Below are 24,591 nucleotides of genomic sequence, written 5' to 3' on the forward strand. Positions count from 1 at the left end.
GGGTCCCCTCCCCACCCCCCTTCTCCCCGGTTTACCCCAGACTGGTGCCCCTGTCTCAGCTTGCAGCCTGTTTTCAACCAGACCATTCTCATTTGAAGTGAATGGGACACCTGATGCTGTGACATACCTCTGCACCTGGACGCCCCACAGCCTCCCGAGGTGACCTACTGGTGTGGTCTTGGACCTTGCCCTATACTCACCTTAAGTCCTGGAGAACAGTTCTGTAAGTTGCTGTTAAGTGCCTGAATGCACTACATGTTTTCCCCATTGGACTACATTACTGCTCCCATAAATTGCACTGTCAACTTTTGAAAACTAAAAATTCATAACTCGAAAAGTACTTACCTGATTACGATCTTTATATATAAATGAATATAAAAGTATTTGTTCTTTTTAAATAAATCGGTGTCCGATTTCTTTCAGTGTGTGTCTCATTTACTGCCTTTGTGAATGCAATAAATGCTTAGCACTTACCTCTGACATGCCTAACTGCTCGCCCACACAAAAAGAGCATTTGGGGTGTCATTTGTGTCTCTTTAATTCCTTTGGTTTTTTCTTGGACTCTGTACAACGTGTACTTCTTTTTGGTTCACTGTATAAAGTGCCAGTTTCCAACAATATTGACTTTAAAAACTATTCAGCTTTTATTTTCAAATGTGAATCTGGAATGGTTATTCTAGAGGAACGATAATCTTCAGATTTTTTTTAATAACCCCTCATTTGAGTGAAAAAGTTCTGATTTTAGAACATTTCAGGAGTGTAACTACAAGTAATGAGCAACATTTGCATACTTTACTACTTGCCAATATATGGGCAGGCAAAAGGCAAATTACTCAAAAGGAGCTTTTTTGAAAAGGCTGTTCAAATTAGACCTGCATGAATTTGAAAGAGTCTGCTTTGTTGGATGTGAAGTGAAATGAATGCATAGTCAGAGCAGATTTAGATCTGCTCATTTCAATGCGTTACTCAGTGCCTATTGTTGGACCTAAACTTGTCAGGTCACCTAGGGTAGCCTGGCCTAGGGTAAGACAATCTCTAATAGAGGCACATGCGTGAAGATCCCTCTTTGCTTCTGCTCTGAGTGGTCGCTCCCCTGTCTCTCCACCGAGAAGCGGTATCGTAGAACTCCGCTGCATTGATTGACTGTGCCATATTTTGAACTGCAAATTAATTGTAGAGACCTCGCTTGCTTGCCGGTATCGTAGAACTGCGCTGCATTGATTGACTGTGCCATATTTTGAATTGCAAATTAATTGTATAGACCTCGCTTGCTTGCCGGTATCGTAGAACTGCGCTGCATTGATTGACTGTGCCATATTTTGAACTGCAAATTAATTGTATAGACCTCGCTTGCTTGCCGGTATCGTAGAACTGCGCTGCATTGATTGACTGTGCTATATTTTGAACTGCAAATTAATTGTATTGACCTCGCTTGCTTGCACCATATTTGTCTTGCCATTGAGTTAATTGCGCGATATCCCCCGGCGCCCTGCTCGACTCCCCCCTCCATTTTGTCTCTGTTGTTGTTGTGCTCCGTGTTGACCTGAACCCGCCCCGCCCCGCCTCCCAGCTGAGCCGCCCTCGCCCCTCCCCCTTCCCACCTTCCATATATGACAGTAGCCCATGCGCGCAGCGCACACGCGCAGCGTTCGCACCCAATCCGCGCCGAAGGTGCGCCAAAGGTAAGCCCGTCTACGCCCGTCCGCGCCTGGCCCGCGCCTAGCGCCATACCCCCTGGCCCTCGCATCGCCCAGTCCTCCCGCATCACCTACGATGCCACCACCCTCCTAACCCTTAACCCCGGCCGCTCCCCCAACTGCGTCCAAGCCGCTCCTGGACACACCCATGGACCCTTCTCTTGCTACTCCTGCAAGTTCGACGGCACCAAGAACAACTCCTCATCTACGAACACACAACAGATATCCGACCCCAACCACCTAAAATGCTTCCTGCTCAACACCCGCTCAGTCCACAGGCACGCCATCGACCTCTGGAATCTACTAGACACCATATCTCCGGACGTCGCCTTCCTAACAGAAACATGGATGAACGCCTCTTCCGCCCCAGACATCACCATTGCCATCCCAGAAGACTATAAGATCATACGCAAGGACCGTACCGGCCACACAGGAGGAGGAATCGCTATCGTCCACGAGAAATCCATCCACATCTCAACCAGCTCTGACGTCAATCTCGCCAACTCTGAACACCTTCACTTCCAGATCCACACCGACCCCAAAACCACACTCAGAGGCACCCTCTTTTACAGACCTCCAGGACCCCGCGCACAATTCAGTGAGGACATCACGGATTTCATCACTCCACACGCCCTCCCATCCAAAGACTACATCCTTCTGGGAGACCTCAATTTTCACCTTGAAAAGAGCAACGACCATAACTCCACCACCCTTTTGGACAACCTCGCCAACCTCGGACTTAAACAACTGGTCACTTCCCCCACCCACATCGCAGGTCACACACTCGACCCTATCTTCACTTCCAGCAACCATGTATCCTTCAGCCACACTACGGCTCTCCTCTGGACTGACCACAGCTGCGTCCACTTTACCTACAACAAGCCCAAACCCAACAACCACCCCCAACCAACTCTGCAAAGAAACTGGAACAAAATCACCATCGACCAGATCTCCTCATCGCTTCTTCTAAACCCCCCAGCCCACTCCTCAAACCCCGACCAAGCCGCCACCAACCTCACCCTATGGTTATCCAACAGCGCCGACATCCTAGCTCCACTGAAAAAACGACAAATCAAACCTGGCAGCAAGAAAGCCTCCTGGTTCAACGATGATCTCAAGAAATCCAAGAAACTCTGCCGCTCCCTGGAGAAGGCCTGGAAAAAAGACCCAACCACCAGCACCAAGGAAGCCTTCAAAAACGCCACTCGCACACACCACCAACTGATCCGAAAAGCCAAGAAAACGGCCTTCAAGGACCGACTAGATAGCAACGCCCACAACAGCAAGGAACTTTTCAACATCGTCAAGGAATTAACCAATCCCTCGGCCAACTCCAACGACATCACCCCCTCTCAAGCCCTCTGCGACTCCCTAGCCTCATTCTTCCACAACAAAATTGCAGACATCCACAACAGCTTCGACAACCAACCCGGAGACCAACCCACCCAACCATCTGCTGGACCTTCACCACCCTCGAACATCCTTAATGACTGGAATCCAATCTCCACTGAGGACACTATCCGCCTGATGAACTCCATCCACTCAGGATCCCCAACTGACCCATGCCCTCACCACATCTTCAACAAAGCAGACTCCATCATAGCACCGCACCTCAGAGACGTCATCAACTGCTCCCTCAACTCCGCCACCTTCCCGGAAAGCTGGAAACACGCAGAACTCAGCGCCCTTCTGAAAAAACCCACAGCGGACCCCACCGAACTCAAAAACTACCGTCCCATTTCGCTCCTTCCATTCCCGGCCAAAGTCATCGAGAAAGCTGTCAACAAACAGCTCGCCGCCTTCCTCGAAGCCAACAACTCCCTCGACTCCTCACAGTCCGGCTTCCGAGCCAAACACAGCACTGAAACCGCCCTCATCGCAGCAACAGACGACATTCGAACCCTACTGGACAATGGAGACACAGTCGCCCTCATCCTCCTCGACCTCTCCGCAGCCTTCGACACAGTCTGCCATAACACCCTTCTACAGCGCCTCAGAAACATTGGAATCCAAGGAAAAGCACTAGAATGGATCACCTCGTTCCTCACCGGAAGAACCCAGAGAGTCCGCCTCCCACCATTCAAGTCAGAGGCCACTGAAGTCATCTGCGGCGTTCCACAAGGATCTTCACTCATGCCCCACCCTTTTCAACGTATACATGAGCCCCCTCGCGACCATCGCATGCCAACACAACCTCCACATCATCTCCTACGCGGACGACACTCAACTGATCCTATCACTCACCAATGACCCTCGCACCGCCAAAACTAACCTACACGAAGGAATGAAAGAAGTTGCCGAATGGATGAAACATAGCCGTCTGAAACTGAACTCTGATAAAACAGAAGTCCTTATATTAGGTACCTCCCCCTCCGCATGGGACGATTCTTGGTGGCCAGAAGCCCTTGGAAAAGCACCCATCCCGACAGACCATGCACGGAACCTGGGCGTCATCCTGGATTCCTCACTTTCAATGTACAAACAAGTCAACGCCGTCTCTTCATCCTGCTTCAACATTCTTCGCATGCTCAAAAAAACATTTCGTTGGATCCCCACCGAAACTAGGAAAACGGTCACCCACGCCCTGGTCACGAGCAGACTGGACTACGGAAACACCCTCTACGCCGGTACTACCGCTAAACTCCAGAAAAAACTCCAACGAATTCAAAACGCCTCAGCCAGGCTCATATTAGACATCCCGCGTAAAGAACATATCTCTGGTCACCTGAAAAACCTCCACTGGCTTCCCGCCAATAAGAGGATCACCTTCCGGCTACTAACCCACGCACACAAAGCACTCTACGAAATCGGACCAGAATGCCTCAACACACGACTGTCCTTCTACTCCCCCTCCCGCCAGCTACGATCATCCAACCAAGCCCTTGCCACTGTACCTCGCATCAACAAAACCACCATGGGAGGTAGATCCTTCTCCTACCTGGCAGCTAAAACCTGGAACTCCCTTCCCACTCACCTTTGCCTTACCCAGAATCACCTAGCATTTAGAAAGCAACTTAAAATGTGGATATTTGACAAGTAATTCCCCTCCCCTCCTCAAGCGCCTTGAGACCCTCTGGGTATGTAGAGCGCTATATACATTCTTTGACTTGACTTGACTTGATAACACCCAGCAGTAACCCAATGAAATTCCACTCTAAAATGACGCTACACCAATCTTTGTGTAAAAATACGAATTGTTTTATAAAAATAGTACTTTGTGGTTTTGTTGACTTTTTATAGGACTTAAATGCATCACAGAATCTTACAAATCATTACTACTTTTACTTTCATTAGTCAAACCGTTAACAATCACTTTGGGTTGAGCTCCTACGGTTCTAATAGACTTTCCTTCATACATATAAGTTAGCTTGAGTTTCTGTAATTAGCAAGCACTTTTCACTGTTCTGTATTACATACATTCAACAAGGTTTCACTACTTTCAATGTCTCATGGGTTATATAAGATGATCTCTCTCCAAGTACTAGACTCCCAATCCTTCTTTATCCTGTCTCTGCAAACCGGGGTTATTGCATTGTCCGGTTGGGACAGTCCCCACACAGGCCCAAATCTGTATCCTGATTACAAGAGGGGATCTGGTCAGTGGGGGCTCCCAGGACTCCTAAAGAGACTCACGGAGAATCTGGATAAGGTAAAGACTTTTAAGCAGGGTTTCCAGTTCTCAGACCTCTGATTACCCGGGTTGGCTCTTTCAAGGGTTGCCCCCTGTTGCTGGGTGGGGTTTCCGGTGAATTTCCCCGACCCCACCCCCTCACTTCTTCCCTCAGATTCAACAGTGGGGAGGCCTTGGAGGACAACCCGGTTGACTTCTCCCCAGACCTCCCTGTGTGCCCAGCTTACTTGATGGGTGCGCGAGTGTAACACCCTCCTCCTGCCGCCGGGGCCTCGGATTACTTACAGCCATCCGGGGATTAGGAATACAGCAAGACGTTTATCAGCCCTCTGCCACAGCTCCTCCTCCGCTTGGACTCCGCTCGATCAGTGGGTTAAATCGGGCCTCTCCCTGCCCGGCGGAGAGACTTGGCCTCAGCGTAGAGCGCGCAGGGGGGCTGTCTGCCACCACACTCACTGCGGACGCGCCGCTGGAGAGACGCTACCGTCTAGTCTCGCTCCCCGGGCATGCGCGGAAGTTGGTCTGCTTTAGTACGGCACCGCCCACAGCCGGGGAGGAGCTCCGCTCTAGCTTCCTGGCCTGCGCACACGGCAAGACGCTTCTCCGACTCCCACTCCCCACCAGCAGGACGCCAGGGAACCACCAGACACTCCGATTCAGTGGGGGCCTCAGTTCCTTCAGCAAGGGAACCACTTCTGCGCACAGCAACGGGGGGTTCTCTAGGCAGAACGGACGACGTGGGTGAGCAAGGTAGGGGAACACTTCAGCCTCCTTTCCTCCTCCTACACTCTCAGGTCAAGTCCGATGAAGGCGCTTACTGCTGTGGATTTCCCAGCTGCTCTGAACTGGCAATATTACCTCCTGGATAATACCCTCAGCTGGGCCAGATCAACTGGAAGGGAGGCAGATTCTCAGCTCTGGCAGCAGACCAATAAGGGCTATCAACCCTGACAGGATCTCCCTTCACCTAATCACAGTAGTCTAAGCTCCAACCAGACCTCAGGGTTCCTTTACCACCAAGCACCAACAACAACAACAACCACTCTAAAATGGCTGCCCAGCATTCCGCCTTATATAGGCTGACCCTCAAAGGTCCAGAAGGGGCCAGAAGGTTCTGGAATGCCCTATTCTGTCCTATGGGTCAGATCTCAGGTGTGAAAGTTGTGGCAGTTGGTAGCCACCATTTTGTAGATCAATTCCTGTTTGGAAAGGCATCTAGGCCTGAGGTGAAAAACTATGAGGGCCAAAGAGCATCTATCCCCCAGGCCAACTCCAAAAGAATCTAGTGGACACAAAAAGATGAGAAGGGTATGAGGGGCTAAAAGGGGACAAAATAAATAAATATTAGGAAGGGCTACGCAACAGGTCAGACAGGTCTAACACTTTTGAATTACAGTACCGTGAACTCTATGTATAGATCAATTCAGCTATTTGAAATTGATGACGGTCTTATTAGTGGCCTGTAGTTGCTTATGTTCCTCCTTAAGGAGTAATTTCTTATTAGAACTGTATTATGCCTAATGTTCAATCTGGGAGTTGTATGACTAAAATTACTAAGTTGTGTTTGGGAGTTTTTTGTAGGTTAGACCTGTTGGAGGTGGCTGTGCTGCAACACTGGTGTTTTTGAATACAGTACATTGCTGAACAAGAGGAACTCCGTGAATTTACTTCAGTGTTGTTGACAAGTCAGAATCACTGCTAAATGCCAATCCTGAAGTGGACCTGCACATTTCTGCAGCATCTTGCTGTCATTGCTGTGAAGATCCCTTTCAACTGGTTTTAAATGGGGCAAAAATGGTCATGTGTAATTTATAGACAGATACATCCACTTCACGTGAAACACTGCAAGGTACCCTTTTCAAGTGTCTTACAAAACCCATGCTCAGCCAGTGCTAGACTTTTCCTTTCAAACCACAATATCCCCATAGTTATTGAGGCATGAGCCTAGACCCGAGGTAACCCAGTGCGAGACAGATCTCTTAGTATAACATCGGAATGTTGGGAGCTCCATTGAAAACAATGGATTGCTCTGGTCTTCTAATGGTCAGTAGGAGCCCAGAGCATCAACATTCCACTGTTTAACAAAGGCCTCACTGAGCCTGACGGAGTTTGATTCCCCCGGACTACGTGAGGCCTTTGTTTACAAATTAGAACATTCAGCCCTCTAGGGGCTGAATGTTCTAATAGCCATACAGGCTCTTCTGGCCACTAAAGGCCTGCTCCCTTGTTAAAGACTCTCACCTTCGGCTCAAGCCTTTATCGCTGGAGCAGACCTTTAATGGCCAGTAGAACCTGCTACGGCGGGCTCTAAAGCTATATTAATTGTTTCTTAGTGTGTAGAAAACTATGTCTGCATGTTAAATATGTAACTTGTTGATGCTAAGCGGCTATTTTGGAGAATATATAAAAAAAATACTAGACTCTGCGAGGCAGTTGCATTCTTGCACATTTTATCAATGTGAAAATACACTAACTGATCATCTCCGCTACCTCAATAAAATGTTGTAACAGCACAGGCATTTAAAACTGTCGAAAGCTCGAAAATATTCAAAAAGTGCATTTTACTACTTCTTAAATGATAGTTACCTCTTATAAATACTATTGCATGAATACAAAAAAATATTGAAAATGGGTGTGTTAACTTGTTATCACTTTACATAATCTATTGAATTAATTGTTAAAACATTAATGTTAGGCTTTATTTCACTCTGCACGCCACTAGGTAAAGTAACACTGTCTTCTGCGCAGCAGTTTCATTTAACTCCTCCACAACTGTTTCTACCTGCCACAATAGAATCCATAACAAAGTGGCAGAAATGAAAATATTTTCTGAACTATATGTGAATAAAGAACGAGACCATCTTATTTTGACCTGAAGAATTGAGTCTTTTTAATCAAATTGGTAAAAAGACGTGCAGTTCATTTAGGTGTTCACTTCTCTCAATTAGTTTTCGTGGCAATCACACGGTTCGCATTTTTAATCACAAATAAGAATTATTTTGGAAGAATGTTTTGGGCTAAAAGAAACTAGCTACAAATTGAAAAGGTGGAACATTCCATGTTAAACTAATTTGTAACCAAACAATAATGCATACCAACAAATAAGAGATTCAGAAAAGGCTCTGGATTAATAAGCGGTGCAACATGGATATAATGTGATTACTAACAAAGCAGAGTTATCAGGTCATTGTTCCAGGGCTGCATTGTGAAAAATTATATTGAATGTGAAGTGTAATAAAGACGAAAAAAGTGCAACTAGGTTGAGATAATCTTAAATCATGTTACCCATCTGGTGGTTTCATTCAATCCAGTTTGCAAAACGTTCATCCTGCAATGTGAAGTGGTTTGAATAGGAAACTATTGGGTCCTTTGCCAGAATTTATAAAATGAAAAGGCTAAAATACCAAGTTTGAAATGTTATAGAAATTGGCTGAAGCACATAGAAGATTGATACTGAATCTAAGAGTTCAGCGCTGAATGTCAAACATGATGCTGTATTGTGCATCAAAAGTATTAAACAGAATTGTATTTGTTTGATGAACCCTACCATTTAATATTGCAGCAGATTCTGGATCAATACACACAACTATAGCTCAAAGTGTTGGGACAAAGAATGTCTTCACAATTTTTTTTTTTTTGTGTAAGACGTTTATTAGTCATTGTACAAGTTACACAGCGTCGCGCCAACAACCCGGAGGCAGGCCGCTATCAGATTGGGTTATCACAAGAACAAATCGTCACACCATTCGATGTGCCAAGCAGCGACATTATATATGACATTGTGTAGAGTGTAGCATGTATATGTGACAGTAGCTAATCAGGTTTTCAGGTTTAAAGTCTTTATTTCGATTTTTAACAAATCATAAAAGACACATTAAAATACAAAAGAATTTAACTGATTCAATTTAAGCAAAAACAGGTAAAAACAAAACTATGAAAGAGATTAAACACTAACAAAAGTATACAAATAAGGAACATTTAAGACAAATGGATAAAACAGGATTAAATTTCAATTAATGAAAAAACCTGGCTATTTTATAAAAAGGATAAATTTAAGTTAAAAAGAAGACATTGCAGTTCAAGTTCATTGTAAACGGGCCCTTTATATGGCAAAAAACAAGGGGTACAGATGAAGCAGCTAAGTCATGGAACAGTTAGCTGATACATAGTCAAGCAGATTATGACCGATTGTAGAGCATCTTGGTCCTTGGGGCTAAGGCGTGTTGTTTTTTAGCCTTCGGAGCCAAGCCCATCCCAAATATTTTGCCAGAGTTACTACGAAGAGTTCGGAGGTGTTAGTCCTAAGCACCCATATTGCTTCCATCGATGTTTTGAATGGTAGTTTTTGAAACAAAGGTTTTAGCCATTTCTTTCGGGGTGCAGCGTACCTAGGGCAAGCAAAAAGGAAATGTCCTTCAGATTCAATATGACCTGGGCAGCATGTACAATAGGGCGATAACCCTGTAGACCGTTTGTTTAGAAAAGGGTTCAAGGGCAAAGCGCCCACTCTAAACTGATGGTACAGCTTCTTGTCTAACGGTCGAGTTATTACATCCCAATAGGGCTCTCGCGATAGGTCAAGTTTGAATGTTAAAAACCTGCCTGTAAGGCTGTTTTTGTTAGAGAGCAGAACTCTTTTTAGGCGGGTTGTGGCCCAATACAAGGATTTGAACTCATCTTTGGAAGGGAAGACATTAGATTGAGGAGATGTCCACAGGTGTTCCAAGCCCATGTCATTAAGGATAGATTTAACAGCAGAAAGCCATGGGATTTTCCCTGAACCCCTAATAGACCTAACTTCGGCCAGTTCCTTTGCAAAGAGGGATAGATCTGGAGATGTCCATATCCGTCTCCACAGGGCCACTAGCCTAAATCTAGCCATCTCATTGATCGGTGGGGAACCAAGGTCCAAGCAGAGGGGGATCGAGGGTGTTGACTGCGGGAGGCCTACTAAATTACGAAGGAATCTGCATTGGATTTTAAACAAATTAAGCAAGTCCATGTGGCCCCACAGATCCGCGGCATATAAAATAGCTAATCAATTTGTCTCACATTTTTAGGGGTCAATAGACATATTGAGCACTATCTAATGATAAGTGCTGGCGAGGCAACAGTGCATGCATAATAGCAGTTAATATAAATAACAGCCAGTGCGGATCAATCTACATCTACGGGCCCCTTTTTCTACCCCCCCCCCCCCCCACAACAACAATAAAAACCAACTCAGGTGCAGAGGAGGAGTTTCAAACAGGCATAACGGTACGCGCGTGAAGGGTTCTATGCATTTGGGCAAGGCATCACTCCACAGGTGTACAGACAGCAGCAGGAAGTACAACGGACAGGCAGCACTCAACTACACGGGGAGGAGGGGGGGGGGGGAACAGACCCACACAAGGGATCGCCCAGCCAGGGAATGGGTACCGCAAGTTGTGGCGGCATATCAACATGCATTCCCCATCCGGGTACCAATAAGTCCAACTTACATCCATGGAGTACTATCATACTCAGGTCTTACTTCAACATGAGGTCTCATGCGCAGTCTTAGATAAGTCAGCCCATATCATCAGAAATTTCCACTGCGGGTGAGTGTCCAGATGCGGTGGAATCTGCACGCTCCCGTGACCACTGCATGAATGGCTCCCATATATCTTTAGGCCTGAAAGCGGTGGGCATTGTTTCCCAGTAGTGCTCAAGTTGCGTGTTCCCATATGTGACATCCCGCACCCACACAGCAAATGTAGGCAACATCGCGCGTCCCCAGTGCACCGCTACCTGTCTCTTAGCATAAAGGAGCAATAGCGCATGTAGCTTCCTGTCCCCGGGTAAAGTGTCATAAAAATATCCCAGTAGACCCAGAAGTGGGGATGGCTCATCGGTTCTGTGCAGGATCTGATTAATGGCAGTGAAGATGCCGGACCAGTACCTCTTGAGCTTGGGGCAGCTTCACGCCACATGTAGGAAGGATGCATCTGCGCCACCACATTTCCAGCATGTGGCGTCCTCCCTGATGCCCATGCGGTGCAACATCGGTGTGCGGTAGTACCTGTGTAGGAATTTGAAATGCACTAATCTCAATCTGTAATTGAGCTATAGCGCTGTGAGTTGCCTACAACAGTACTCCCATTGCTCCTCCGTTAGGGGCGACTCCAGGTCATCGCTCCAGGCTTGCATAGAAGATTGCACAGTGATTGGGGATTGTTCTTGCTTGCAGTTGTACAGCCGAGACACCAGCTTCTTAGGGGAGTGTCTCGAAAGCAAGTTTTGAAGGTCAAGGAGCTGCGGTGGTTTCTCAGGGAATTGGGGCCACAATGCCTTACAGGATTCCTTGAGGGAGTGATACAGGAGTAGATCAGAGAATGATTCAGATTGATCTTCCGCACGTACACCCAGGTCTCTGAAGGTCCCGTTCGGATATAAGTCTGCAAAGGTGTGTAAGCCTTGCCCTCGAAGTGTGAGGGCTCCGCCCCTATCGCGCAAACAGGGCATCATAGGGTTACCACGCAGCGGAATGGCTGGTGCGTAGAGTAGGGGGAGCTTCGCCCTATTGCGTAATTCTCGCCAAGACCAGCGGAGCATGTCCACTGTGTCCACATCTTTGGATGGGCTTGAAACCTTGCCATAGAGTGCTACGCTCAGTGGCGACGGGGCCGCCACGGCCAGCTCCACCGCGACATGCGGCTGGTAGGGGGTGGGAAAGGCCCAGAAGTGTAAAGATTGCGCTTGCGCACACAGCGAGTACAATTTCAAGTCGGGTGCTCCCAGGCCGCCCTGGCGCAGCGGGAGCGTGAGCAGCGCCCAAGATGTCCTTGCCTGTCCACCAGCCCACACAAGTGTTAGCAACAGTGACCTTACACGCGCATTAAAGTGCGCCGTCAAGGGCAATGGAATATTTACAAACAGATATAAAAATTTGGGGAGAACCACCATCTTTGCCAGTGCTATTCTCGCAACCAGTGACAGAGGGAGTTTATTCCAGATTTCCACCTTCCCCTCCAGCCGGTCGACCGCCTTGCCAAAATTTAGGGTCCACAGCTCCTGTATGTCACGGCTGATCCATAACCCCAGGTACTTAACTGCGTCCGTTTCCCAACGCAGGGGGTAGTCCGATGGCGATTCTCTGGTTGTGTCGGTTAATGGAAACGCGACGGATTTGGACCAGTTGATAGACACACCAGCCAAGCCTTCAAAGTGCACAAACTCGCGCAGTATGGGGTTTAAGTTCTCAGCAGGGTTTATGACGTACAGTGTGACGTCGTCTGCATATGGAAATTAGCAGACTGCGAGAGCTGAAGCCTATCCCCCTTGCTGTATGATGTTGGCGAACTCTGGCCGCAAGAGGCTCCATCGCGATGGCAAAAAGTAGTGGGGACAAGGGGAAGCCCTGTCTGGTCCCCCTGGATATGGCAAAGGGTTGAGATGTGAGCCCATTCACGCTTACTCGTGCCCTGGGTGCGTCGTACAGTAACCTAATAAGAGTTATGAAGTTGCGGCTAAACCCCATCCTGCCTAGAATCCTGAACATGTTTGGCCATTCTAGTGAATCAAACGCTTTAGTGGCGTCTAGAAAAATTACTGCTGCCTGAATAGAGGGATGAAGGTAATGTAAAATGGAAAAGATCGTTCTGAGGTTGTGGGAGGTGGCATGTCCAGGAATAAACCCCGATTGATCAGGCAGTGCCAACAACGGCAACAGGGGCTGAAGTCTATCTGCAATGATCTTAGCATAAATTTTTACGTCAACATTTATGAGGGAAAGGGGGCGATATGAGTCGAGGATCTGTCTGTCTTTGTCTGGTTTCAATAAGGTTATAATTAAGGCCTCGCGCATCGAGTCCGGGAGGGATTCCAACTCTAGGGCTTCTGCAAATACAGAATGCAGTTTCGGGGCCAACTCCTCAGCGTACGCCTTATAGAAGGCCGTCGTCAGGCCATCTGGGCCCGGGGCTTTATTCGCGGGCATGCTCTTAATTACCTGAGTTATATCCTGGACTCTGACCGGGATATCCATGTACTGACGGTGAAGGTCATTAAACCACACGAGAGCAATGGAATCTAGGAAGCTGTCTAGGGAGGCTGGGGTCGTGGGCTGTCTAGTGGTGTATAGAGATGCGTAGAACTCGGTGAATGCGTCCAGCACTGCCTCCTGACCAACAACCAGGGATCCCGCACTATTTTGAATGGCGTGTATGTAATGTGCTTGTGAGCGAGGTGATACCAGTCGTGCCAGGGTTCTACTCGGCCTGTCCCCTTCTCCATATCTGCGGGCCTCCGCTTGCTTACCCAAGAATTTCACCTCCCTTTGAGCTTCCTCATTGAATGCAAGCAGTTTGCACTTCATCTGCCCTGCTAACTCCAGTGTAGGGTTGTGGCAGAAGGCCAGGTCTAGTTCTTTTAATTCTCGCTCAAGCTGGGTTAGTGTGTGACGAATAGTCCGCAGCACCCCGGCTTGTCTCGCAATACATTGGCCTCGAATCACCGCCTTAAATGCGTCCCACACTATGGCCTCTGATGATGCTGAGCCCTCACTCTCCTCAAAGTACTTTACAATATCTGCCCTAATGTCCTCAGTGAAAGCTGAGTCTGTGAGTGCGTGTGGGGGCAGGCGCCACAAAAACGCCTTCCTAGGAGCATTGGGTACACGCAGTTCCAGCATGCAGGGGGTGTGGTCTGAGAGCGATCTGGCTTGTATATCTACTTCCACTGCCCAAGTCACCACAGCAGGAGACACCAGCCAATAGTCCAGGCGGGACCAGGTCGCATGGTGGCATGTTATACATGTTCCTATCTTGTCGTCGGGGTGCCTAGATCTCCACACATCAGACAGCAAGCCATCGTCCATCACATCCAGAATCCCCTGGCGCGCTTTAGCATGAGTGGGTCTCCCTACGCCTATGCGGTCTAGTTCATCATTCAGCACTACATTGAAGTCGCCCCCCAACACAATTTGTGGGCAATCCAACATCATGACGTGAGCCCAAACATTTCGAAAGAAGTCTGGATCATCTACATTCGGGCCGTAAATGGCTGCTAACACCAACGGCCTCCCCTGCAAGGAGCCGTGCACAATAACATACCTCCCCTCCTTATCAAGCATGCAGGCGTGTTCCCGCCAATCCAAACCCCTCCGTATAAGTATCGCTACACCTCTAGCGTAGTTAGAGTAGATAGCAGAGTACACATGTGACCAACAAGAGTGCTTAAATCTGAGCGAGGGGGTGGTGTTGATGTGCGTCTCCTGTATAAAGCATATGTCCACATTGTGTCTGGCAAGCATCCCATGCATCAGTCTAGCTTTTTTGTAGAGTCCTTGACCCCGAATGTTCCAGGTCCACAATTTAACTCCCCCCATTTCGGAAATCTTGCAGAGCTATCTGGTCCCGCCCCGGGCCCTCTTTCGTATTCACCACCATTTCAACCGTGAGTGCGCACAGCAATGCCCTATGCATTGGATATGACCTATTACGTCCTCTATCGCACCATTTCATAACAACTAACAAACAGCCCAACCCCCCTCTCCACCCGCCCTCACCAACCCCCAAATCAGGTTGTGATTGACCCATACCAGAGCCCTGTGTAACGCTCTGGTAAACAAGAAACAGAAACAGTGGGAGATACCCCAATGGGGGCGTGGTGCTCCCAGCTTACACCCCTGTTTGCACAGGGTGGCTGCACATAAAGGAAACTTACACAGCTCGAAGGGTGCTCCCCTCCACAGGGCGACCACAGGCGTCCCAGCTATAGATAAGGAAAGTACCACGAATCAGTAGCATAGCATACAATATGGTGCCTACCCTTAGTGCCCACAATTAGACTAAATCAGGATAGACAAATCACTTGGACGGACAGGTGCAGGCAGTTCACATGGGCCAAATGATAAAGGCCAGACCAGATGACATCGTATTTCCGGCAGCTCAGTTTGCTCAGTCATTATCGCTAAGTTGACCAGAGTCAACTCCAAGTCTCTGCGATTTCCGTCTCGCCCCAGGACCGCAAATGTGCTTAGCAAATTTCATTGCTGATTGCGCATCCGTGAAAAAGTGTGCTGTTTGCTCATGTATCACCTTAAGTTTCGCCGGATACAGGAGCGAGTACTGGACCCCAGGTTGCATTAGCAGTTTCTTGGCCGGCATAAATTCTTTTCTGGCCGCTTGAACAAAGGTGGTAAAGTCAGGGTAAAAGGAGATGCGATTACCTTTGTGGGTGATCTTACCCTTCTCTCTGGCAAGTCGCAGGATGAGGTCCCTGTCCTGGAAATTCAGCAATTTGGCAAGCATAGGGCGAGGCGTTGCGCCGGGCGGTGGTTTCTTACCAAGCGCTCTGTGTGCCCTTTCGACCGTGAAAACTTGGGAGAGGTCCGGGTCAAAGAGTTCATGTAGGAGGTCCGCCACAAATACCTACATTTTGCCGGTGTTGCCGTTTCCGGAATTCCCGTGATCCGAATGTTAGATCTCCGGGACCGCGCCTCCAAATCATCTGCCTTGGCGCGTAGGGATTCCAGTTCCCTCTCGATGTTGGTGATATGCTGTTTGGTGTGTTGTTGGAACTCACAGCACTCAGTGTTCCTGTTCTCTACGCAGTCCAGCCTAGTTTCGTGCGCATCCACCTTGGTTTTGACAGACTCTAGCTGCGAAGACATGGCGTCTAGTTTGGAGTCTATACTTTTTAGGCTCGACCTGACTTCCATTATCAGTGCCCCAAAGTCTATGTCTGCAGCAGGCCCTTGTGAGGGGGGCGCCTCCATCTCCAGCTCCGACGTGCTTTGCTTGGCTTTCTGCTTTTGTTCAAAGTTTAGCCTGGGCTGTCTTGCGTCGTTCTTCCCTCCCATCTTGGATGTGGGGGGGCGCCTCACAGTGGGGTGTCCCGTGCAAGCTGCTTCGCGGAGCTCTCTGCGACGTTCAGCCGGGCGAACCCTGCACAGCAGTCAGGGGTCGTATATGTATGCAAGCCTAGCGCCCCTTCGCATTTGTGAGGAACGTCCGAGGTTGTCCGGGGTTGTCGAGTGGCAGCAAAAATGTGGCTCAGCTCCTAGGGCAGATTAGACCGAAAAGGGCGGGCTCCGCCAGCCATCAGGCGCACCAGCGCTGCTCAGCCTCAGCGTGTACAGGAGTGTGCTATACATATGGCTGGGCTGCAGTCGATGTCAGGTGTCTGTCAGGACCAGGGAACACTACCGATGGTGGCAGATGCCGCTATATGCTGCGATAGTGTGCAGTGCCAGGTTCAGTCTCAACACCCCAGCATACGAGAAAGTGGCAGGAGTCGGTTCGCCTTGAAAGGGCTGGTTTGCCATGGAGACCTCACAAGTATATATTGCGGCAGTAGAATCCAGCAATGAGCCTGTGGAACAGTCCGTCTCCCGCCCAGCTCCTTGGCTTCGAGATAAAATGGCGGCCGCGCCGGGGCGCCTCCGCGATGAACACTCTCGGGAGCCCAGCGCCCTGCCACTCACTTGGCTGGTGTCCGCTGATGGTAGGATCTCCCAGTCGGTGCTGCAGCTATCGATGGCCCGGTCCTCTTAGGCGGCGGGATTGTTGGAGGGTCGGCGCCGCTTCACCTATTCGCCCGCCTCAGGCCTGACAATCCACGGACTGTAGTTGAGCAATTCCCCCGGTCAGGGCTCCACAGCTGCGGGCGTCCGCGAGCGCCCAGCGCGGCTAAGGTGACAGGGGCCGTATCTCAGTACTCCGGCCTCCGGTTCGCGCCAGGATTTGACGTGATGTTGCCTTTCACAAACATTTGACTATAGTTGGGATAGTAACAGCATCTGCTAGAATTGCAAGACTTCAACTACAAAGTGTTATTTAACATATGACATATGTTGCTGTAATAGAGAATGTGACTGGATTATTTCTTTAACCAGGATTCCCATTCCCATGAAAGAATCGGGTGACGATAAATCGAACAAATATAGTTTTGCGTGTGTCTTAAATGAAGTGACAGTTATAGCTGTGTCCTCTCTAAGGAGCATTCAGAAAAAAGATTATAAGAAGGATGTGCTGTTCACTGAGGCTAGAGAACATGTGAGAAATAGATTGATGAATAAGGAAAAAATTAGTATGGAATCAGAGTTTGGGAGTTGCAGGGCAAATTCGGTGAAGGGAATATTTGTTTGTTAAAAGGTAGTAGAATTGTTTCTCCTTAGAACTACAGAAGAGAATAATTGTTTTCTGCCATGAACGATACATGAGCATTGCCAGAGCAAAGAAAAGTGTCCAATGAGTTAATTGGTGGCCAGGAACGAATGTGATAGTGTTTCTGTAGGAAGGCTAACAAAATTCAGATAATATTGAGGCCTCATCTCTATCTGTTGGTAAATCTAGCGTTGGGTATTATGTGACTATGTGGAGTGATTATTTTTACAGCTGCATAATAGGTTTCATGGATTTGCATTCAACCGAAGAGGGTTAAAAATTGTGAACATGGTGGATACTTGTATTGTGTTTGTGTTCCTTAGTTATATTTTAGTAAACAATGGATTTCCTGATAGTAATAAGTGGACAACAGAATTCAGTTTAATCATGAGAGATGTTAGAGAATTTGAAATGCCCAGGTATAAAGTATATGTACTTTTTTTATGCCACCCAGAAAGGATTAGAGCGCTGAAAACATTCAACCTGAACGCTGTGATCTAACCTTATCTGACCACTACGCTTTCAATCCAGCCCTTAAGGTTTTAGAGTACATGTCTAAATAAGTGCTGTTACACATAGGGGCATTGATTACTTAGATAAGTGCGGTATAGGTCAAAAATTGCTTTCTGAAGTTTTAGCCAGCCTACTTCCAATGCAGGGCAGCCCAGGCTGCAGCGAGTTGACACCACAGAGGAAAGGGGGGGGGGGCGGCGAAGGAGCTGGGTTGGGCACCTTCCTCTTTTGCAGCTCAGGGGAAGGAACACTGCCAAAACTTAGTTCTGTAACGGAGCCCTGAAAGTGTGCCTGCCTCTCTGTTTCTGGATAAGAGCATTGCTCCATAAAATAAGCATGGCTATAACTAGGCCCCAGACAAGCTGTGTAAAGAGTATAAGGCTGTTACACTAGTGAGTGGAGAGCATGCTATGACGGCCTACATGGTTTGCCACTGAACCCCACCGCGCTCAGGCATTATCAAGGTCAGGTGACTGCAGTTCCACCAATAGAAACCCATACAAAATTCAAAACTTGCATCCATACAAAAGACTGCATATCCCACAATGCTACATACTGATCGTGCATCTACATGACAAAATCATTGATGATCTGGCCTGCCCTGCAACGCTGTAAACTGATTCAGGATTGTGTTAAGTCTTATGGGACACTTTTCATGAGCTATGAAATATAGAGTTCGAATTGTACTTTCTTTAATGTTAAATTCAGTGTTTACATTACTCCTTGATATATGCAACAGGTAACACTCAATTTTGAGACTAGACAATTGAAGAAGTGTTTCTATACCGGAGGTAAATGGTAGCCGGGGTATAACAGGAAAGATGTTGGAAACTAAAGATGAAAGAAACTATGTTCATGCTCAGAGTACACACACCCACCCTCTGCAAGTCAAATATCAGTAGCACACTCACAACTAGGTTTTCGCTATTTTCTGTAATGTAGTCAGTAGTAACGTACAGAGAACAAGTGGTCAAAGACCAAGTGGTCATATTAGAGCACTTTATTACAGTTTGTGCTAGTTGTCTGTGCATGTGTACTTAGTTAAAATATTTTGTATTTATTTAAAATCTGCTGCTTGTGCTCATCTATTAAATGACTTCTTTGACTTGTCATTGCCATGTCAGGGCAGACCGAATTATTGAGATTAGGGTGGACAAACTTTATGCCAGTATTAAGGAGAAATCCTTTTGGCCAGGTTTTGAGGCTGTTAGCCTTCAAATATTATTTGATCAATCAATCAATCAATCAATCAATCAGTGACACTTATAAAGCCCGCTACATACCCGTGGGGTCTCAAGGCGCTGGGGGGGGGGGGGAGCCGCTACTGCTCGAACAGCCAGGTCTTCAGCTTCTTCCTGAAGGAGAGGTGGTCTTGGGTCAGGCGCAGGTCGGTCGGGAGGGAGTTCCAGGTCTTGGCGGCCAGGTGGGAGAAGGACCTTCCTCCTGTAGTCGCTCTTCGGATGCGGGGGACGGCGGCGAGGGCGTGGTTGGCTGATCGGAGGTGGCGTTTGGGAGCGTAGAAGTTGACTCGGCTGTTGAGGTAGCTCGGGCCTTGGTCGTGTAGGGCTTTGTGTGCGTGGGTGAGGAGGCGGAAGGTGATTCTTTTGTTGACGGGGAGCCAGTGAAGGTCTCGCAGATGTCCGGAGATGTGGCTGGTTCGTGGGATGTCGAGGATGAGTCTGGCTGAGGCGTTCTGGATCCACTGGAGTCTCTTCTGGAGCTTGGCGGTGGTCCCGGCGTAGAGGGCGTTGCCGTAGTCCAGTCGGCTGGTGACGAGGGCCTGGGTGACGGTCTTCCTGGTCTCGGTGGGGATCCACCAGAAGATCTTCCGTAGCATGCGTAGGATGTTGAAGCATGCCGAGGAGACGTTGTTGACTTGCCTGGTCATGGAGAGGGAGGAGTCCAGGATGAAGCCCAGGTTGCGTGCATGGTCTGTCGGTTTGGGTGCGGTGCCCAGGGCGGGAGGCCACCAGGAGTCGTCCCAGGCGGAGGGAGAGGAGCCCAGGATGAGGACCTCCGTCTTGTCCGAGTTCAGTTTCAGGCGGCTGGTCGTCATCCACTCGGCTACCTCTTTCATCCCTTCGTGCAGGTTGGCTCTGGCGGCGGCGGGGTCGTTGGTCAGGGAGAGGATCAGCTGGGTGTCGTCGGCGTAGGAGATTATGCTGAGGTTGTGTTTGCGTACGATGGCCGCGAGGGGGCTCATGTAGACGTTGAAGAGGGTGGGGCTCAGAGATGATCCTTGGGGGACGCCGCAGATGACTTCGGTGGCCTCTGACTTGTACGGTGGTAGGCGGACTCTCTGTGTTCTCCCGTCGAGGAAGGAGGTGATCCACTCCAGCGCCTTGTCCTGGATTCCGACGTTGCTGAGGCGCCGTACTAGGGTGCGGTGGCAGACCGTGTCGAATGCCGCGGAGAGGTCTAGGAGGATGAGGGCCGCTGTTTCTCCATTGTCCATCAGGGCTCGGATGTCGTCGGTGGCGGCGATGAGGGCGGTCTCGGTGCTGTGGTTGGCTCGGAAGCCGGACTGTGAGGGGTCGAGGGATCCGTTCGTCTCGAGGAAAGCGGCCATCTGCTTGTTGACGGTCTTCTCGATGACTTTGGCTGGAAACGGGAGGAGCGAGATGGGGCGGTAATTCTTGAGGTCGGTGGGGTCCGCTGTTGGTTTCTTGAGTAGGGCGCTGAGTTCGGCGTGTTTCCAGCTCTCGGGGAAGATGGTGGTGTCGAGGGATGTGTTGATGATGTCTCGCAGGTGGGGTGCGATGACAGCGTCGGCTTTGTTGAAGACGTGGTGAGGGCAGGGGTCGGTCGGTGATCCGGAGTGGATGGAGTTCATTGTGCGGATGGTGTCTTCGGTGCTGATCGGGGTCCAGGCGTGGAGGGTGGTGGTGGGGGGTGGTTGTTCGGTCATGGTGTGCGTTGGTTGGTTGTTGAAGCTGTTGTGTATGTCCGCGATCTTGTTGTGGAAGTATGAAGCCAGGGAGTTGCAGAGGTCTTGCGATGGGGTGATGTCGTTGTTTCCTGCGCTGGGGTTGGAAAGCTCTTTGACGATGTTGAAGAGTTCCTTGCAGTTGTGTGCGTTGTTGTCCAACCGGTCCTTGAATGCTGTTTTCTTGGCGGCGCGGATCAGCTGGTGATCAATATGTTTTTAAAATCTAGGCCAGTCCCCCAGTCAAAAGACTTTGGTGTGACAACGTCTAATGTGTTTTATAGGTTAGGGGTTCTTTAATATTGGTCTGGTTCTTCTATCTAGTTGTGTTTGATGTTTTGTGCTTGTTTGAAGATATTGATATTCCCCCCAAAATGTTTTAATACATTTTATGAAAAGTATAATATATAGATAGACCATCAATGAGTTGCATTCTGTATGGATGTTCTACGATTGTCCAATCTTTCGCTCAAAAGTCTAGAAAGCAGCATACTTGAAACCATTTACTGTCCTTTGTCTGATAGAGAATAGGATTAGATTATCATAGATGGACCCATCAAAGGCAAATGAAGATCATAAAGAGTTCTCTAATTAGGATTTCTTTTTTTGGAAGGACTGTTATATTAAAAAGTAAGGGCCTCATTTGGATTGTGGCAGGTGAGATACACTGTCACAAAAGGTAGGGAGCCATACTACAAGTGCACTATATCCTACTGCACTTGTAACATGGACAGGCGGGATAGCACTTAAGTTTTTATGGAATATTCATTCCAGCAAACTCTAAATGAAGCCATAACTGCTAGGTGGATGGCTTGAGATACATGTTTGCTTTCTTCTTGAATCTTGACTGCTGTTAGGTTCCTGCAAAACCACTGGTTGAATGCTAGTCTGAATTATTTTAGTAGCTACATAGCCCAGAATGGGTTTGAGTCAAAGACGTGTCATCTTAACCTTAATGGATTCAATTTAACCCCTTCCATGCTGATGACGGCCCCCATCCGTCATGCATTACAGTGCTCGTGTGCTCATGACGGCTGGGGGCCGTCATAAAGCCATTGATTCTTCAATAAGCCTAGCACACGAGAAAAATCGGCCCAGCATGGAAGGGGTTAAAGACTGACTCTTCTACTTGGCAAAGCAGAGGTCCATCTTCGGAGCATCAATACAGCTGCAAATATTTACTATTCCTTTGCATTATACTGAAGTTCCAACTCATCACTCCTCTGAATTTTACATCAGTCATCATCGCTGACATTGTCAACTTTACCAATCAGAATTTCATGTATTCGAAATTCACCAAGCATTGTTAAACTATATTTTCCCAGTTTTTAAGATGCTGACGAGCATCAAGTTTCCAATAAAATGAAAGAGCCAAGTCCAAATCTAGGAACCCCCTGTTGTAAAATGACCTAGTTGAGCAAGTCAAGAATTGTGACATTTTGTTCTGCCAATGGAACCTATAAATAAAACTCCTATTGCCCCATCACAGTCGAACGGAGCAATACTAGCTTTTCATTGGTGGATGGATCGCTGCTGCTTCGTTAGTGCTAGTCCCCGTTTATATCATGCCTGGACAGTTACAGAAAGCTTATTATAGCACCACTGGGCACTTCTGGATAAAGCACTCCTCATGTGTACTACAAAAAATTATGGAGAGATTTTTAGGTGTTCCACTAACAACCAACACATAGGTGAGTGAGTTGGAATTTTTTACCTTTTAAACATGTCTTGAAACGGCAAGCACTGACTGAAACTATGGGTGAAGCAGGAACCCTAGCTAGTCAGTAGACTATTGGATAATTTGCATTGCATTATGATCTCTGCAAAGCGTTTGTTGATGAGTCTCTTTAAGACAGTTTTAACAAGGTTGGGCTTGAGACTCCGTTTTTACGATCAACTGAATTCCTTACAATGCAAGTTTTTTAAATGTATTCATTAGATTAGTGTGAAAGTGAGGGAAAACCTCCTACTATTGTGCTTTCCACAGATAATAAGAACTGCCTACCATAAAAAAAAATCAAATGGTTGTAAGCCTTCCTTGTATATTGTTCCAAGGGCCTGAGATAGTCTGGGTTATTGCCAGAGGCTATTTTAATAAACTTCCTTTGCTGAAGACTTGTTGTACTTGTAATAATTCAACTCTTTATTTCAGCACAGACGTAAAGCACTTACATATCGTTTGTTGGTCTCCCATTTAGGAAGTATGATCTTGCTAAATGTAGAGGTGCAGTGTTTTTACTAATTACTTGGAGACGGATATTGTCTGTGTAAAGTTGCAGATATTATAAGCCTGTCGCTAGCTATAACAAAAACATTTTATCTTAAAATGGCTTCCTTAAAATACTTTAATCACTGCAGAAGACAGAAAGTTACTGAATGCAATCCTTAGTAGGCATGTTGCTGATTTTGGAACGACTAAAGAGCTTGCAAGAGTGCCCCGATCTGCAACCTAGGTCTGCTTAGGCCAGGTAAGTGGCAACATCTCAGTGTCCACAACAAGGAGGAATCACCTTTTGTAGACTGTAAACAACGTTTGCTTAGTTGGTCATGTAAGGTTCTCTACTCTGAGATTTGGCACTCATGGATCCCACTGGTATTCAAATCTCAGCCCTGAATGTAAAAAAACATTTCATAACTTTCTACAATTCCCTAATCCACTGGTTTCGCTATACAATCAGATAAACTTGGATGGGATGACTCTGCAAAATGATCTTACTTGTCTTGCCTTACAACAGTGATTGCTTTTTTGTCCTCCTAGGACGTGCAGAAGATTCTCTATGTAGACCATAATCTTCAGCGCTTGAAAGATCCAGCAAATTCAACTGACAAACTTGAAAATGGAGCTTGTGGTGTTCGTGTAATACAAATAAGCCCGAATGGCCAACACCTTGCCTCGGGTGACAAAGGTGGAAATATCAGGCAAGTGATGTCCTTTCTAACATTTAGAGATTACAAGCAGTTGTGTAGTCCTCTGTTTCCAAACTCTAGCTTAATTGCACAGCCAGGGCACCATCTCTTGAATTGTTTCAGCCCATCAAGCCATTTGAGTTTGACAGATGCCGTGCAACCCCCCAAAACAAGGCAGAGTGCATACATGTCTATATACTGCAAAAGGAGAGAACTAGGCAGTGGCCTATTTTTGTTGAATCTGCTGCATCCGCCAAACTCAAATTAAGCCTCCAAGAGGCTTACGAATGGAACATGTTTTTTCCTCTTTCCATTCTAGTCTATATTCAAAATATTGCCCCTTTCATAGGTTATGTTCGCTTTTCTTTCAATGTCGTTTCCAATTCGTCAGAGGAATTATCGGTTACCTGTTGGTCTTTGAGCCTTTGTTTTTTTTATTACTTGCTTTCAAACTTTTCTTCTGCCCCTATTCTTCTCAGCCCCCTTCAATTCCAGGGTACAGCTTTTCTTACTGGTTTCATGCAATTTTTTAGTTTTTGTTAACTAGTACGTGTTGTTATACTACTTGTATGAAATGGAAAAGGTCAAACACATTATAAACAAGCATTTGAAATGCAATAAGTCTCGCATTAATTAAGTTTGAGCTATTGGCATTACTAAATATTGCAACACCAATTGCAACAAAAGTCTATAAATTGTAGGCCAAAAAAAGTGTATTTGTAGCAATGGTGGCATGTTATGTTATGTTAATAACTTTTATTAGGCGCACAGCTGCCCCAGCGAAGG

At 47.4% G+C, this 24,591-nt stretch overlaps 1 protein-coding gene across 1 annotated transcript in view; it reads left to right on the forward strand.

Moving 5' to 3' along the window:
- Window positions 1-24,591, forward strand: part of LOC147692216 (WD repeat-containing protein 62-like) — an 846,473-nt gene that overhangs the window by 102,919 nt on the left and 718,963 nt on the right. The window contains exon 11 of the mRNA XM_086938490.1: window positions 23,657-23,817. Coding sequence (XP_086794616.1) covers window positions 23,657-23,817 — 161 coding nt within the window. The remainder of the gene's footprint in view (window positions 1-23,656; window positions 23,818-24,591) is intronic.

The sequence above is a fragment of the Lissotriton vulgaris genome, chromosome 9 (genome assembly GCF_964263255.1).
Source record: "Lissotriton vulgaris chromosome 9, aLisVul1.2, whole genome shotgun sequence".
Lineage (NCBI taxonomy): Eukaryota > Metazoa > Chordata > Amphibia > Caudata > Salamandridae > Lissotriton > Lissotriton vulgaris.